The following is an 18,060-nucleotide window of genomic DNA, read 5'->3' on the forward strand; positions in this document are numbered from 1 at the left end:
CTGGGCGACGTTAAATTGTAAAGCTAATGACAATACGTAATGGGTCGAAGTGGATTATATCTACTAGCGGTAGGCTTGAGCTCGTACCGACAAAAACAAAAAAAAAAAACAAAAAAACAAAAAATTAATCCCAAAAAAACAAAAAAAAAACGATCAAAATTCATTTTTACCGAATTTTTTAGTAATTCGTACAAAAAAAATCATAACTTTATAAGTATATTACTAAATAAATAAAAAAAGAAAGAAGACAAGACATAGTGGGAAGCCCACTCGCGCATCCCGCGCGTGTAGCTCGCTCTCGGCCACCACTTCTGCGTTTCACAGTGAACAATGGAGTCCGAACCAACGAGCTAAACGATGAGCTTCATCAATCCGTTCAACAGCTTTTGGAATCCATCTTCAATCCAGTCTATGATCTCGCAGATTTCGTCGAATATTCCAGCCCCTATTTCCTTTTTCTTTACTATGATCGTCAAGCCGGAACCCTAGTTTTTGTATTGTTTGTTTTTCGATTCTACATCCTCCACCTGCATCGATCGTGGTAGATTACATGAATGGCTTCAGTGCTGCAAGGCGGCGATGATGCGGGAGGGAATCCCAGGAGAACGGATTATGAAAAGTTTAGTGCCGGGAAGCAACAGAAAGAGCGTAAAATTTCCAAACACGTCGCTCGAAATTCCGTAAAAACTCCTGCGGTCACCAATGGCGTTGCTAATCCGTCCTCTCCTTCGTATAATCCGATCGATGCTTTACTCACGTTTAGGGAATCTTCGCGTCAAAATCGGTGCGTCGAACCGATTAACGCCGAGGTCATGCCGGGATATACAAGATTTGATAACCGAGTTAGGATTAGTTTGAATTCCAGATCGAGGTCTGGGATTAAAGAGCTTACGACGAAGCTGAGAGGCGAGCTTGATCAAGTCAGGAGTCTTGTGAAGAAGTTTGAAGCTCAGGAGTTGCAGCTTAGCGGCTATGGTGGGGATTTTGGACATAGTCAGTCACAGTTTTCCGCTAATAATTTGGTAGACAGGGTTGATACTACATTGAAGGCTAATTCTGAGGTCGGTTCTGCATATCTGCCCGAATCGAGGCTTGTTCGGAGTGTTTCGGTGGCTGAAAACTTCGGAGAATTTGCAGAGAAAGAGATGAACAAGCATAAGAACACGAAATATACTCCTACAAATGAGCTCCCATTGCCGGACTGCAACTTGGATGGAGGTAAGATTACTGGTCCTGTTCTTAAAATCTGTAGTAACTTGCTGGAAAGATTGATGAATCATAAATTTGGTTGGGTTTTTAATGTTCCTGTTGATGCAAAACGTTTGGGGCTTCATGATTATCATAAGATCATAACGAAGCCAATGGATTTGGGTACTGTAAAGATGAGACTAAATAAGAATTGGTATAAATCACCAAAAGAGTTTGCTGAGGATGTGAGACTAACATTTAGCAATGCCATTACATATAACCCGAAAGGGGAGGATGTTCATGTTATGGCAGAGCAGTTGTCTAAGATATTTGAAGAGAAATGGAAGGTTATTGAAGGCAAACAAAATGATGGTTCAGTTTTACCAACACCCAGTTCTAGAAAATCTCCCTCTCTTGCCACTCCTCCAATGGAATCAAGAACTTTCAGTCGATCAGATTCTACGACGAAGCCTCCGCCTGCGAATCGGGGAAGTTTCGGTAAATCAGATTCGGTAACAAGACCCCTCGTTCCCAAACAGACCCTTGTAGATGTTGTTCATCCTGACAAGAAACCAAAAGCCAAGAATCAAGAACACAGAGACATGACTTATGAAGAAAAACAGAAACTAAGCATTGATCTTCAGGATTTACCATCAGATAAGCTGAATAATGTTGTTAAGATTATCAAGAAGAGGAACCAGGGACTCTTCCAAAACGATGACGAAATTGAGTTGGATATTGGAAGTGTCGATTCCGAAACGCTTTGGGAACTTGAGAGGTTTGTGGCAAACTACAAAAGAAGTTTGATCAAGAACAAGAGAAAAGCTGAGGCCAGTCTTCAATCAGGAGAGAAATCATCTCACTACTCGACCAAGGATACTGTAAGATTTGCATTCAATTTGTTACAGTTTCGACTTTGTTCGTTATAAAAAATGGTCAGCAGGGTGAAACATACGCCATACTGTAATGATGCAGGATCCAGCAGTGGCTAATGCAGCAGGAGAACATGTAGGTGGTAATGCAGGTAAATTTATTGAATTCTTTTTGTAAAAAGCTTTTTAGTCTAAGAAGAACTTAACCTTAGGTAACATAGAAAAGGAAAAACATAACAAAACATGTCTCTACCATGGAAACAACCACTTGATACTAGGTTATTGTCTGATTTACCTTAAGTTGAAGAAGGAATAGTGTCTACCGGTTGTGGGCGAGGAGGGATTTGAACCCCCTACACCGTGGTTCGTAGCCACGTGCTCTAATCCTCTAAACTACAGGCCTCATCCCGTCTCCACTGGATCTGTTCCCCAGGAGTACCCTAAAAAAAGACACCGTGGTTCGAAGCCACGTGCTCTAATCCTCTAAGCTACAGGCCTCATCCCGTCTCCACTGGATCTGTTCCCAGGAGTACCCTAAAAAAAGGAACCTTTCATCATGTGCGCCCCATGGATGAATCTATAGTTTTAAAGTTCATACCATATCACTAATTTGCTGAGCATGTGATTCAGTCAGTGGTTCTAGCAGTAAGTTGTAAAGTTATATCCTAATCAGTCAGTGATTATAGAATCTATATCAGCTATTTCCTAAAACTTCATTCATTTGCTTCTTTGTTGTACAGACTCTGAAAATGATAGTTCCTCGACATGTGGAGACGGAATTCGGTCTCACTCAGGTTGAATTGACTAAAATAAGGTAGGAAGTCGAAGTCTGGTACCGAGCTCGGTAGCTTCTCCTATCAATATTTAACATTGAGTACTCTTTGTTCTATGATTTTCCAGCATGTGCTCCCTTTATCTAAACCAATTATGCTGAAAGAATTCTGTGTGAATAATCATATATTTTGATCATTTTGACATTTTTTTGAAAATGTTTCCTTGTAGGCCTCTAACTTAAAGATTGTGTTCATCTTGCTTGCATTCTAGGCAGTTCCTCTTTTCATCATGATAAATTTCTTGTAGCTTTACTTATAGAACCTTCAAACCTTTACCCGACGTTCACTTTTCGGCCGAATTACAAAAACGCCCTTCAACTTTGCAATCGGTTTCAAAAATACCCTTATTCTTTTAAAAGTTTGTAATATTGTTACCCTTGACTTTTCTAAAATTTTCAAAGCTACCCTCCTTCGAGTATAAATCAGTTAAAATTTTGGATGAAGATTGGGACTTAGAATGGATATGATAGTGTTTTGGTCCTAATTTCCGTTTCAGTCTACTACTACATCATTGGACGAGTTTCTACTTCAAGAGTAGTTTTTAAACGTTTATGAAAGGTTTAGGATAATGTTACAAGTTTCGAATTAAGGGACAAAGGTCAAGGGTATTTTTTGTAATTTAGCCTCGTGTTTACACATCAAAACTGATTTTCATTTATATTTTGCTGCAAGCCATTATAAAAAAGAGTAACAAGTCATATTGCGAATGGAGGCTTTTTCTTATGAAGATGAAACTATGTATGAAACATAAAATTGATGAGCTCGTTTCGCCGCAACAGGATCGTATGTATAGTTCGGGGGCGACGGAGCAATCTCGGGGGCTCATGCAGGTTCCAAGGGAAGAGATCAAAAGTAGTCTTCGATAATTTTAGAAGATGGAATCAGAAATCTCATTCATGGTTTGCTTTACATTTAATTAATAGGCATTTCCCCATTTCTTGCTTTGACAATTTGGAAGTCCATATTTTTGTAAAATAAAAGGAAGAAGTTAGCATAAGTCAATTAATTCCCCCTCACATTCTAGGATTGATCTTTCCATGTTCTTTGGCCCCAAACTTATTTACATCCTTGTAACATTTTATGTTGCAGCAGCATCTGTATATACTAAAACCATCCATCTTCTAACATTTTCTTGTACGCACAAATAAGTATGTCCAGACCTGAATCTCTCACTTCAAGAGAAGAGTACATGTCATGTCTTTTTCTCGTCGGGATAAATCTGACCCCTTCCCCAGTTCTCCCATGTGTATATGACTTAGTAGGGTCCGAGGAAAGAATATGAAAGTGATTTCATTGTATGTCTGACCGAGAACGGGCTCTCTCACAAGAATATTTTTTTTTTTGTGGGTTGACTTTCATATAATTTGTGTAAATCCGACTCCATGATGATAAAAGCTTTAAAAAAAACCGTTAATAGTGTAAATACGAAGATTATTATGTTGATGTGTAACACAAAGTAAACATCTCCACAAAGCTTGTTGAGACTTCGGTAAACATTTCTCGGTGCCATCTATTCTTTTAAACACTATCCTCCCTTGATAATGATTTTAATTTTAGTTTTTTTGTTTTCACAATTAACACGTTTCATCCCAAATTTTGTACTAGAGTTTCATTCATACTTGAATTCTTAGTGACATTCAATACAAAAATATTTCTTCTAAAAAAAATGGTTTTTTAATAGTTTTCAAGAACTTGATTTGGTTCTACTTTCAAAAACAGAAAATCAAAGTATTCTTAGTTATTATTGAGGCAACTTAATTTCATTTTATCATTCAATCTCATTCAAATAAAAAGTTCTTAGGATGATGCATCAATAACAGAACGTCTTTTCAAAGGTCTGAATTAACAGTCAAAAAATAATTGTTCATTTATAGACTGCCTTTTGAATAAATAATATATATATATATATATATATATATATATAAGAACACAAAACTAATATCATCTAAACTAATATCATGAAATATTGGGTTGCCCTGTCATATCATATACCAATTGGGTTTGTGAAAATTTATCAATGACTAATTCTGAACACACAATCCACCACCAATATGAACACAAATTTTAAAAAATTCAACCTCCACGCAAAATTGATATATAAACAGTTTGTGACCAAAAGAACAAAAGAAAGAACACCTTTTCGTTGCATTTAAAAGCACTTTTTATTTTAAAACATTTAGAAATCTGATGAAATCCACTAAACACTAAATCAATGGAAGGAAACTTTTCCACAACCTATCATGGTGGGACGATTCTCAATATTAAGAATTGAAGAGTCTAATATGAAGTTATCACAGGTTCAGAAGTAACCAACCAGAAATCCCACAAAAACATGCCACGGGGAATTATTGATAAAATTTATACGACAGAAAATGATCTAACCTAACAAAAACAGTAAAGCCGGTTGCTCGTAAGCAGCATTATCAGTTACAATTGGGTCGGGGAAAGCAAAAAATTGACGAGTTTTATGGTGATGCGGGCAGAGATACCTGTCCTGATTGTAAATAATATAAACATCTTCTAATTGGCGTTTGCAAACTGGATTCCTTTCTCAATAGAAGCTTTGAGCTCGGGCTTGAGCTTTTCCAAACCTTCTTTCTCGAAGTCTGAGAGAGTACCCAAATCCAAAACTTGTTCTACTCCATTCTTTCCAAGCTTAACCTGTTTTATACAATAAAATCAAAGTGAACAACAATTCATGTTGTTGGAGGATTGCGACTATAAAGAAACACCAACAGTTCAACTTCTAATTTTTCGAGTTTCATCTCAAATATATGCTATAAGGAAAAAGCAGTGACGGAACCAGTTACCTTTGAGGCAAAGAATGGAAGTTCAGTGACAGTTGATTGCACAAACGTGCATTCCACAACATCTGGAACCCCATTCAATCCCTTGAGACAAGCATCGGCGAAAAGGGCTCCAGCATAGCTGCCAGAAACAGTAATTCAAAAACGTTTAATATATTCACATTGTTCACCGAGTAATGTTTGTGTGATGATCGCAACATAACAATACTGTTCACAAGCCTCGAAGTTCAGGAAATAAACTTCTAATAAATAATCCAGCAGAAAGTTAAAAGTCTTACGCCATTGATAATGTAGCAGAACCCTTTCCTGCCTTTGCTTCCACAACTTCTGTTCCTCCATCTTGAGTTCGCTTGGTGAGAGCCAAAATAGTATCATCTGACAAATTAGCTTTTGGGGTAGCCTGTGACAATCAGATACACTGTATAAAAACAACAAGGCCCTCTAATCCAAAGCATCCGATGCAAGAACACTGCTTATATCACTAATAAAATTGTAAACAGAAAGAAAGCTGACTTAGAAAGGGAAGTACCTGAGAAAATAGTGGAAGAATAGTAATACCAGCATGGCCACCAATAACAGGCACATTAACCTCTGTAACAGTATTACAACAGTCAGGCAATAGAGTTTGACCTTGCTACTATGTGTGCAGCGTAACAAGGAAACATCCTTGATCATTGTAAATGGAAAATTACAGAGAAATTTCAAAAACGGAATTATAGCAACGACTTGTACCAGATACTGGAGCATTAGCTTTCCCAGCATAAAAGGTCTTGGCCCTGACGACATCAAGAGTAGTAACACCAAACAACTTCCTTTCATCGTAAGTACCAGCTTTCTTGAAAACCTCAGCAGCAATTGGGACAGTTGAGTTGACGGGGTTACTGATCATGTTAACAAGAGCCTGCAAATCCGTATTTCGATTACAAAATGAAGCCAGATAAAAAAGAAACTAAAGAAAAGAAAATGCATCAGTAGAAGAGTCGTGGGAACAGACATTGGGGCAGTACTTAGCAATGGCTGTGCAAAGTGATTTAACAATGCCAGCATTGATGTTGAAGAGATCATCACGGGTCATCCCAGGCTTTCTCGGAACACCGGCAGGAATGATGACAACATCAGATCCCTCCAAAGCTTTGGCGAGTTGCTCCTCACCAGCGTAGCCGGTAACCTACAAGTCGCAAAAAGAGTTTAGAATAAGCATGCAAAGAACACTGATTTAAATAAATTACAGAGAATGCAAAAAATCATGAAATGAACAAAAATAGCCCAAATCGATGAATACGAAACGCATTAGAACAAAACATAACTCAAAATCGACTTAAAATATGGAGCAGAAAACAAACAATATACATCCGGAAACAAAATAACACAGAAATTGAAATCACGCGAACGAAAACAAGATCCATTGCATTCCTAAAAGAGGCATCCACAAATCAAAACACAATTACTCGTAACCGTGCAAGAAAAAAGGTGGAAAGAAACGATATTGACCTCGGATCTAGTGTTAACATGACCGACATCGGCGGCAACACCAGGAGTACCAGCGATATCGTAGAGTGCGAGCCTAGAAACAAGTGGATTGAGCTTCATAAGAAGCGACAATGGCTGCCCAATCCCACCAGCGGCACCGAGTACGGTGACTTTCCTTTCCGGCACCGATTCGGTCCCAAAGCTACGTCTCAAGAGGTGATTCGACGCTGAGGACCTCGAAACGGCAGAACGAACGGATCTGAGAAGTGAGGCCTTCATTGTTCCACGTAGAAGAACACCGACGAAACCGAGAAAGAGAAGAAGAAGAAGAAGAAGAAGAAAGGGTTTTGCGGAAATGAAGGGTTATTCAGATCGAAGCTTTGTGCCTTCGCTTTTATTCTCAAGGCGAAGGGTTCGATGGTAATTTCGATATTTTTTTCTTTCCATCGGTTTATTTTTCAGATCTTGAATTTTGTTGATTGGTTATCTAAAAATGGAATTTTTTTTAGTTCAAAATAAAAATAAAATAAAATAAAAACAAATAAATATTGTAAACACAATTAAATTTAAATTATAAATTTAAGTTTTGGAATTGATCAGGTCCAACAAAGTTGGTCGGATCATGTAAAAACAAGGTTCAAATCAATCTACTAGGTTCAAGTTTATCGGTCTATTAGGATGCCTTAACTGCGTACATCACATCAAGTCACGTAGGAATAAGGTTCAAATCTAGCTGCATACATCACGTAGGAATAAGGTTCAAATCTACTAGTCTGTTAAAATGCATATACATCACTTCCACTCGACAGTTTACCTGTTAAGATGCCTATACATCACTCCCACTTGACAGTCTACCAGTCTGTTAAGAAAGATGCCTATACATCACTCCCACTCGACAGTCTACCAGTCTGTTAAGATGCCTATACATCACTTCCACTCGACAGTTTACCTATTAAGATGCCTATACATCACTCCCACTCGACAGTCTATCAGTCTGTTAAGATGCCTATACATCACTTCCACTTGACAGTCTCCTGCATACATCACTACACTTCTATACTCAACTCTCTGTATAGGTCATCTAATAAATTTTTATAAAATCTTGTATTTTAAATTTTATGGTAATAAATATATGATTTTATTAGATACAAAATAAAAAATTTATATCAAAACATGTAAATTAGAATTTCAAATCAATTTTTTAATATTAAATTAAAAAAATTATTAAAAGAAAGAGAGAAAAAAGGCAAATTATATAAACGACGACGCTTTTTGAATTTAACAACTGTTATATACATTAAAAGAATAAATTAGAGGTCTTTGAGTAGACGTTTTATTTTTAAAAATATTTATGTTGACAATTTAAACCATGAATTTAAAGAAATAGCGTTTTAAACTTTGAATGGGTATAAAATAAAAAATTTTAATAAGTGAAGGGTATGAAGAGAAATTATCAATATTACTATTATTTATTATTGTAAAAAAAAAAAAAATCTATTTTGACATTAATTTTTAAGTATTTTGTTCTTAAAATGATATATGTTAAAACATTTTAGCTCTAGAAAAAAAATAATAATTTAATCCCACACTTTAATTGGTAATAAATAATTTTAATCTTTCTATTTTCAATTTGTTGATCAATTAACCGGTAAGATCCCACATCGGTTGAAAAAGAGAACAAAACATTCTTTATAAGCATGGAAAAACCTCTCCTTAATAGACGCGTTTAAAATCGTGAGGCTGACAACGATATGTAACAAGTCAAAACATATAATATTTGTTAGTGGGTAAGCTTAGGCTATTACAAATGGTATCAGAGTCAGATACCGAAGCAGTGTGCCAACAAAGACACTAAGCTCCGAAGGGGGGTGAATACTGAACAGTGTGCTAGCGAAGACAAAAAGGGGGTAAATTGTGAGATCACACATCGGCTAGAGAGAGGAACAAAACATTTTTTAAAAGAGTGTGGAAGCCTCTCCCTAACATCGATTGTGAGATCCCACTGGAGAAAAGGAAAAGTCTAGAAAGGACAATATCTACTAGCGGTGGGCTCGGACTTTGGCTATTACATAACTCATTACATGAGAGGAAAAACGACACTTGGATGAATTTTTTCAACACAATACCATGAAAAAACCAAATAAGTTCATAGTGTTGGTGGGCAAAACAAAGATGATTGAAGTGAAGGGCATCCTTGAAAAAGATTTTGGACCATTTTCTTTTCTTGCTCTTATCAGCAAAGCAGATGGATGCCCCTTGGCCATGGCTGATGCCTTTCCATGAGGCCATCTGGTCATCTTTTTATGGGAATGTGTGCAACTTTAATCTGCTAGAATATTACTATCACTTTACATAATATTCCTATTCATTCAAAGAACAATTCAAAGAACAATTCAAAGAACAAAACTAACAACAACAAGAAAAGCATCATAGTCAGGTTGATTCATAGGACAAGATATAAGTACCTCAAAATAAATTAGACCAACTCCAAAAAATAAGGCATACTGACCACTTTGAAGACTGAATGGTCATTGGGAACTCATCATTCTGGAGTTCTGTAACTGCAAGCGCTGAATATAATATAATCAAGCTCGCCTTCTTTAAGATGACCAAAAATGGGGGGGAAAATCCGATATTGAGAAGCAGCATTATCAAACTTCTGAACTTATGGACAACTCAAATGAGATCTGCTGCAGAAAAGTCCATGCATCAGAACGATTTTAACCCGAACAAGCTGAAAAATGAAGTATATTGTAGAGGAGTAAAGTGAATGGTCTACCAAGATTTTTTGGAAAGTATGATTTCTTTGCATAAAAAAATGAGGTCGAGATCGAACTCGTTCAAGCGACAGGATTATCTTCGTAAACACTTTGGGTTCTTTTTATCCAATCCAAAACATCAGCACAATCTTCACGTCTAACAAAATATCTGTGAATTGGGGGGTGAAGAAGCTGTTATTGGCACATTTCATGATTTGATACAAAAATGCCCATATGTGATATAATTGACGTGACTGTAAGTAGTACCTATTTTTCGCTCGATAAGCCTTGAGTTCCGAAGCCTCTCGGTGACTGGAAATATCTTTCTCCATTCTAAGTGAATCTGGAACGGAGATATTTCCACTTTCATTATGGTAAGCATCATAAATAAAGTCGAGTGCATTTTCCTGCAAATATTTTTGTCCCACACATTGATCAGAACAGACTGAGAATTTCATCATAAAATTGTTACTATAAACATGGTACTAGTAATTTAAACAACTCTTCGATGCATTGTTATATGAACTCTTCCTGCAAATATTTTTGTCCCACATATTTTTGTCCTTACAATTCAATCATTAACATGAATACAATGGATTTATCCATGTAAAATTCGTCTACTCCTGTGCTCACTAAAAAACCAAGTCACTGAAGCATTAACGCGTTGCTTGCATAAGCACGGGTTTAGTCATGGGTTGAATGCATGCTGACTATAGAATGATACTACCCGAGCCATATTTTGAAAAAGATTCATACAAGAAGAAGAAAGCAGCATGTTGATAGAAGTAAATGGTTGAGTTTGAAATTGACATAAAAGGATTGTACAAAAGCAACCATGCTGAAGGGAAAATTCTCAACAAAGGCTATGATTAGTAATATTAATTCTCTTTCCCCTTTTGTAAGAGACTTCTCAACAACTTCAAAGTTCTCATGGTTTCATAGACGAACTACAGGAATTTAGAGGTATAAAATCTTCGAGAAAAATAGAACAGTTGCATAGTAAAGATAGTTAATACGTGGTCGTACATCGAAATTTACTAGTATTAGTATCCGAAGTAGAATGTATTGTAAAACTTAATTATTTAAGCTAAATGAAGAAACTATAATAAAAACCCTTCCACTAAGAAAATTAGTTTAAGACGATTACAGAATTCAATCAAGTGAATAACAAGAACATCAGCGATCAACTTTTAGATTAGAGAATGAAGGTTGTAAAATACAGAGTATGTGGAGAACAAAATTGGCAGCGCTACTTTTCATAGTGGGAAAGAAATGTAGTTTGAACAGAAGAAAGAAAATAAATAAATAAATAACATACCAGGGGTTTAGAAGCATCAAGCCAGTGATATATCCGCTCATTCCTAAACCAAGTCAATTGCCTTTTTGCAAAATTTCTGCACAGTGATTTTTCAGTTTCTGATTTGAAACCCAACAAAACGCAAAAGCATATGGAGTATATTAGAAAGATAAGGGGAGTCTATAGCACTATAAGCATGGTTTGTACTCAAAGTACTTCTCCCACAAGGAATCAGCAAGAACCATTGGGCAAGGCCATAAAATATAAAGCTAATGCTAGTTCAAACAGCCTGTAACCGCATTTGAAATTCTCAACAGATCACATACCTAGGCATAATCTGGTTAAGAAAGGATTCGAGAACTATTTTCTGCCGCTGTTTGATTCAACCTTTTTTCTACCCTTAAGTCATTCCACTCAATCAAATTTAGTTTTAGGAAAACACCCAAAGATGTATTGTGGAGAGGAGCTTGTTATGTTGGAAGGTCTAAGCCCTAGAGAATATTTGTAGGCCAAAGACCTTATCTATGCATAGACTGATCTGTGTTGTATTTGCATAAAAGAGGAGATTGTTTATTCCAATTCCGATGGTTTTTGCAAACAAAAGAGTAACCTAGTCCATCTTGTTATATGACTTCATAATTTGACAATAATCATCCAACTTTTTTTTTTTCCTTGAAACAAATCATATAATTTACTGTGAACACAGTTTGAAATTTCTATTGAGCCAGTTGATTAATTGTCCACTGAACAAATATCCTCAAAATCTAGAACAACTTGGACGCATAGCTTTCTCAAAACTAAAGCCATTTTGCTCACACGCACAATGGAATTACCTAGATGCTTTCTGAAATCCAGAGAGAAAGGCAAAGAACTCTCCTGCAGAACTCCTTCCACCTTGTTGCCTACACCTTAATAGGTACTCCATAGCCTGAAATTCATGATTCACAATAGATTAGTGGCTGCATATCTTGCCTACACTGAAGAGTAAAACTAACAAAATTAGGTGCAAAATAAATGCTAAAAAAGATGACAGTTCCACAATGTAATTTATGGAATTTTATCAAGAAGTTATAGGATATAAAAAACAAAAAAAGAAGTTAAAGAAATCATATGAAGAAGTTATGACAAAGACTTTCAATGGCTTCTGCAGTCGCCATGAATTAGCGAAGGAAGTTCCTACCACAGTAGCTGGTATTAACTTTGTATCTAGGAGAGTCAGTTTCTCTTGGGAACCTTCAAAGCCATTTAACAAGTACAAGAATTAATATTATCTATGTTTAAACCGAGATAAGTTATGGGGTGCTGCTTCCTGACAAATTGTTTCATGGCTGCGTAGCTAAGAACATCCTCCCCAGAAGAAATTCCAGTCACATTTTGTCGATTTTCCTTTCCTCTTCTTTGTTTTATTTATTATTATTATTATTTTTTTCTATTACAGCCTTTGAAAGTGCTACATATTAGGTAATGAATTAGCTGCAGACAGCCACAAGCCCACAGCCCTTCCAAGAGGCTTGTACTTGATCATTCATGAATTTTCAATGAGAAGGCAAAAGAATATAGGGAAGCTCAACACACGCACACACATAATATCAAAACTCTGCTCAATAGAGCTTCTTTGTGCTCGCATCCAGTACATGAAAAAGGTCTACAACTCTCAGTAAGACCATGTGCATAAAGGCGATTATTAAAAATAAATCCCACATTGCTAAAGTTGAAGTTTATATCGAGTATAATACTATTCAAACCATTCTACTTAATAGCTTAAGTTTTTGTGACATCTACTTAACATATAATCAAGTCCAAGCTCATAATTTTTTTAACAATTAATGGAACCAGAATGAAGTACCCTTAACGGTTTCATTGCATAATCTCTGCAAATAGAAAGGTCAGAGTAAACAAACAATAATAGAAAGCTTCCGCACACCATATTCAAATATAAAGACTGAAATATATTAAGATGTCCAGGATGTACTTGTCTATAACCAATAGCTCGAGTGGCAGAATTTGAATCTGGAAGAAGGCCGCTATTAAGAAGCCATGTTGCCTCAGATAAAATCCCATCACTTCCTACAGATAATGAAAAGTATTGGCGTTTAGTAAAATAAACTGACCAATTTACTAATGCGAGCAATAAAAGATTATGTCACTCACAAGACAAGTAGAACATCATGCATGATATTACAAGTCTTCAACTGAAATAACTACTAGCTACAACTCAACAGAAGGTATTCTGTTATATTTATTTACTTTAACTTTAATAGTACACCCACCTGAAATCATATCTTCACAGCGGAAGTCAATTGACCTATACAAATTGAGCCTTGGGCTAGAGAGGAAGAAACAAATGAACTCATAATCCAACTCTTTCGAGCTAATTTCCTCACTTGAATCAACAGAAGAGTCAACTGAATGGTCAGCATCCTGAAAGCTGCTTGTTGCACAAGAACCACATCCTTGTCTGAAAGTGTCATATGGAACTTGAAATGCAGATGGAGGTAAACCACTTGCCTGCAAAGGAATGTTATACCACATTAATATATTATAAATTTTCTAATTGGAAAAAAAATAAAATCATTCAAGAAAAGGTACTGATAGGCTAGAAGGTAGGACAAATACATTACAACTTCAAAATCCCTTTTTTTTTTCAGCTAGGGGTTTTCCACGATGCTCTTTATCTGTACTGGATTATTCTTTGTAATTAGGCATTGACGGAAGTGAATCATGAATCATTGGAAGAAAATAATCATTTTTAGCTTTGTCTGTCTTGCTTTAAAGTTTAAACCTCTGGTGAAGGCCGTGGAAATCATATGGTTAGCTACAGCGTAATAAGTAATCCAGAGGAGATTTTCTTACACCCACATATTAGGGGAAGTGGAAGCTTCTTATGGAAAACAGTTTCTTTACTACATTGAGAGGGATTTTTGAAAAGAAATAGGAAATGTCTTTTTAGTTGTCCCTTTGTTGTTTTTAGGTAAGAAACCAAACTTCATTGAAAAAGAATGAAAGAGTACAGGGGTGTAAAGAAAAAAAAAACGAGCCAAAAAATAAAACAGAAGCCCGACACTAACTACAAAAAGGACTCCAATCCAAAAGAACAAGATCTATATCATAATTTCTTGGTTGGGTTTACTTTAATTTCCTAGTTTGATTTCTTATCCCAAAAAAAAAAAGGAAAGTTATAAATATGGAGTATCTTTGAACTACTGAGTCAAAGAAGCCTAGAAAAAAAGATACTAAGAATAATGATCTAAGTCAAACTGCCAGCACTTCATCAGTCTTATCTTTTAAAAGATCTTTTCATCTCTATCCCTTTAAATATTCCGGACTTTCCACAAGAAAATAAATTAATTACTCTTCCTCATATATGTTTGTATTCTTCCGTAACTTCTTTATTTATTTCTATTTTTAGTTTTTTTTTTTTTTTTTGGTAAACCAAATTTAAATGACAGATCGAAATAGACAAAAAGGTCAAATACCAAAGAACGCAACCAAAGAGTCACAGAAAACCCTCCTGATTGATATTGTAAATTACAGCACGAAGTCCATCATATAATGTAGTTATCTCAACCCAAATTAAACAGGAAGGTACCTATTAAACCAAGTCTATAGAATCAAGCTAACATGAAATTGCTTGAGCAAATAGACCTTTATGGTTCACACACAAAACCAAGCCAAAGAAGACATGCTAGCGCAAATCATGCAAATAGAAGAATAAGCATCCAGAAAGAGAGAGTATCAAATAAACAGGCAAGAACAAGAAATTACCTTGACAATCTCATAGCTACGCCGCAATCGGTACCAATCATTAGTAGGTAAATGCTGCGCTCTAGGATCACCAGCTTTGACAACCAATTGCACAGCTGCATCCCAGTCTTCATTTTTCTGCAGGTCAGCTAACTCAGAATATACTTTGACAGCAACGTCTGGGGTGGCCTTCGGAACATTGGGTTTGCCATACATGAACCTTCATTTGATCTCACACCCAAAATAAAAGCTACTTTACAAAATGTTTTTTGTATGATATATTCAATAGCAAAAAGTTGAGCAACCTATTCTACTGAATAATTCAACCATCATTGAGCTCATATGACATCTGTTGGGGGGGGAGTTGGTGGGACAATATTATACTTGTTCAACATTGATACTTTTTTTCTGTTCATCTAATCAGTCATTCTCATCATATGCTCTATTGTTCTTTCACAGACTGGGGGGTCCATCTTCTAATAGCATTAAGTCAGCATTACATGCAAGAAAAAGACACAAGCACCACTAACACCGACAGTCATACTTCCAGTTCCATTCATTAAATAAGGACGAGACGTTTCGTGCTAATCCTATTTTCAATAATAGTAACCAACAGAAAGAAAAATTCTTCGAATACTTTTCCAAAGGGAAGGCCATTATGGTACACACCATCTTAAATACAATCCTGTCCCACCAGAAACTATTGGAACACGGCCATTATCAAGGATACATCTTGTCGCTTGCCTCGCATCCTCAAAAAACTGACCAGCAGAATATTCTGGACAAATTTGACAATGAGTTCAAAAATTCTTGCACACAAGAAATATCAATTTGTTCATTGAATGTCTAAATTATATTACAAGCGAATATGGTAAAATAAGTTGGAGTTAAATTCCCAGATGACAGAGCGAGTGAAAACCATACCTTCATATGGACGTAGTATGTCAAGCAGATGATGCGGAACCTCCTAAAATAGAGAGAGAAATCTCGATTGAATGAGAAGTGTATTCAATCAACTTGACTACAGAATTTAAAATATGTATATCTACATTAGCTAAAACAGTCACTTAACATTATTAATACAAATGATCTCACTCAGCCGTAATTAAAGTAATCTTATCTTTAACCCAAAAATATAAAGCATGCTTCAGGAGACAAATTATATGTGAAGTAAATCAAGATTCACTTATCAATATCAGAAACAGATGGGTAAATGGACAAACGTCTCTATCTGCATTCATGGACGAACAAATCAATTCCATTAAAAGAACTCCAATATCAAGACTGTATGATTCATTTTTACATTTGGGATTTGAGACTACCCAATCAATTATTCTCAATATTATTACGCTATTCCAATTACAGCTTAACGACTTGTATTTTATTATTCATAGCTGAGTTAACGCAATTTCTACTTTTATGTCAATTACACCTTTTCTTCTCCCCTCTCGTCAGCTTCTCAATGTAGAATTCCTAAGCGTCTTTAAAACAGAGGACTAGACAAGGATTCCTCAAGCTTCAGGTACTAATTAATAGCAAAAATTTAGAGCACGTAGGATATAAGTCACCTTTCTATTCCTTGCAGAAGGCTTCGCAGATCCAATATCAAGACCCTGATATACCTGAAATTAACCAAAATGAATAATATTAGCATTCAAGAAACTGTTTCATTAATATTACAAAGTGAAAGCCATACAAATTCCAAAATAAGAAAACATGTTAGCGATGGAACCCTTATCTAGATACACAGCACACAAGCCAAGGAAAATTGCTTAAAGCTAAAAGAAATGTTGCTCTCTCGAAGTATTAGAGCTAAGAAGGCACTGGTTTCTCTTCTTCCCAAAAATTTCGTGGCACCAAAAGTTGTTTCAGGTTTGGAAAGATATGGAAAGATATGTGAACGAGAGACGCTAGAAAGTTTGAAATTCTCATGCATTGATGTATCGTGCTTTATGCACATGTAAATGCAAAGATAAACATGTGTATTGCAGGCTATCATATTAATATTTGGTTTACATCCAAGTTTCTCAAATCTTCTTCGCTGTACCAAGTCGTTTTCCAGCCTTCAATTCCATTAATCTTCTGTAAAACAAAGCTTTACCTGACTGAATTTATTTGAGCCAAAGCTATTAGATTCATTTGCACAACTAGATGAACTCAAACAGCCATTGAAAAAACAGAAAACTGAAATTAAAGTCCAATTCTAGTTTCGTATTCATTTTCCTCCCATTTTCTCAGCAACATACAAAAACAGACATTGTCAATTGACCTGGACAGAGTCGGCGCTGATAATTTCACCATTGAGACGCTTAGCAAGTTCCATAGCAAGCCTGCTCTTCCCAGCACCAGTCGGACCAGATATAACAATCACCTTCTCCTTCCTTTCCTTATTGGCGGTGGCTGAAGCAGAGCAGAAGCTCGCAAAAAGTCGCCGCCGGCGAGTTCCCCGGTACGAAATTGACCGGAAAATAGGCCTCTCCGCCACGTAGGGAAAGCGCAAACAGGAAGTATGAAGGCTGCGCACTCCATTGTTCAACATTCTCGAAAGAACAGCTACCGGAGTTAGTCTCTGCGGCGAAGATATATCAATTTCATCATCTGTAAGTGTTTTCTCAGACAAATTCTTTTATTTAATTTTCCAGATATTTATCTATTTAACTAATGAAATCTTTTCTTTGTCCGTAGAATTTTTATTTTTTAGGGTTTAAATTTCCCTCTTCAAATCTTACCTGAGGGTTTAATTGAATTACATAAATTTTATTTGGACAAATTTGGAGTTTCACGATGATCCGAACTACTTGAATAGAGTTCACAACTCAATCAAATTCTTTATTTTAGACTTGGATTAGATAGGGTTTTCCGGCTGTTATTTTCTAAAAAACGCTTATTAACGTTAAATAAGTTTTAATCTTTACAATAATCTTAAAAATATGGTAGGTTAAATTCGATTGTGACCCTATTTTTGAGTTGGTCGAATTAACCCAACAGAGAAAAAATAAATTTTTATTTTTCAAAAGTTCAACTTAATTCACACTGAGAAAATTCTAACTCATCACGACCTTCATGAGTTAGGTTGTGTAGTTTATACTG

At 35.9% G+C, this 18,060-nt stretch overlaps 3 protein-coding genes across 7 annotated transcripts; 1 reads left to right on the forward strand and 2 right to left on the reverse strand.

The window, feature by feature from the left end:
- Positions 1-255: 255 nt before the first annotated feature.
- On the forward strand, positions 256-4,024 carry LOC111430795 (transcription factor GTE3, chloroplastic-like). 4 transcript variants are annotated; one of them, XR_002708386.1, is made up of 6 exons: positions 256-1,218; positions 1,477-2,069; positions 2,164-2,212; positions 2,801-2,874; positions 3,063-3,103; positions 3,664-4,024. XR_002708386.1 is itself a non-coding variant. In XM_023067203.1 (4 exons), exons 1-3 carry the CDS (start codon positions 555-557, stop codon positions 2,857-2,859), a joined length of 1,623 nt encoding a protein of 540 aa, XP_022922971.1. In that variant the 5' UTR covers positions 256-554; the 3' UTR covers positions 2,860-2,874; positions 3,673-4,024. The 4 variants fall into 4 exon arrangements, 1 of the variants encoding a protein (XP_022922971.1); XR_002708384.1 differs by having other exon boundaries at positions 256-2,069; XR_002708385.1 differs by having other exon boundaries at positions 256-2,069; positions 2,801-2,870; positions 3,060-3,103.
- Positions 4,025-5,106: 1,082 nt separating this feature from the next.
- On the reverse strand, positions 5,107-7,560 carry LOC111430790 (malate dehydrogenase, mitochondrial). Its single transcript, XM_023067197.1, has 7 exons — positions 7,192-7,560; positions 6,695-6,868; positions 6,433-6,601; positions 6,230-6,291; positions 5,979-6,100; positions 5,704-5,821; positions 5,107-5,554 (listed from the first exon to the last, which is right to left on the reverse strand). Exons 1-7 carry the CDS (start codon positions 7,447-7,449, stop codon positions 5,414-5,416), a joined length of 1,044 nt encoding a protein of 347 aa, XP_022922965.1. The 5' UTR covers positions 7,450-7,560; the 3' UTR covers positions 5,107-5,413.
- Positions 7,561-9,298: 1,738 nt separating this feature from the next.
- Positions 9,299-17,607, reverse strand: LOC111430898 (tRNA dimethylallyltransferase 9). Of its 2 annotated transcripts, none has more exons than XM_023067378.1 (12): positions 17,240-17,607; positions 16,539-16,592; positions 15,895-15,937; positions 15,640-15,748; positions 14,992-15,190; positions 13,497-13,734; positions 13,199-13,293; positions 12,060-12,154; positions 11,248-11,323; positions 10,197-10,336; positions 9,950-10,098; positions 9,299-9,857 (listed from the first exon to the last, which is right to left on the reverse strand). In XM_023067378.1, the coding sequence occupies exons 1-11, from the start codon at positions 17,507-17,509 to the stop codon at positions 10,011-10,013; spliced, it is 1,407 nt and encodes a 468-aa protein (XP_022923146.1). In that variant the 5' UTR covers positions 17,510-17,607; the 3' UTR covers positions 9,299-9,857; positions 9,950-10,010. The 2 variants fall into 2 exon arrangements, with proteins under 2 accessions (XP_022923146.1, XP_022923147.1); XM_023067379.1 differs by having other exon boundaries at positions 9,299-9,860.
- Positions 17,608-18,060: the final 453 nt, after the last annotated feature.

This window comes from Cucurbita moschata, unplaced genomic scaffold (assembly GCF_002738365.1).
Source record: "Cucurbita moschata cultivar Rifu unplaced genomic scaffold, Cmos_1.0 Cmo_Scf00034, whole genome shotgun sequence".
Lineage (NCBI taxonomy): Eukaryota > Viridiplantae > Streptophyta > Magnoliopsida > Cucurbitales > Cucurbitaceae > Cucurbita > Cucurbita moschata.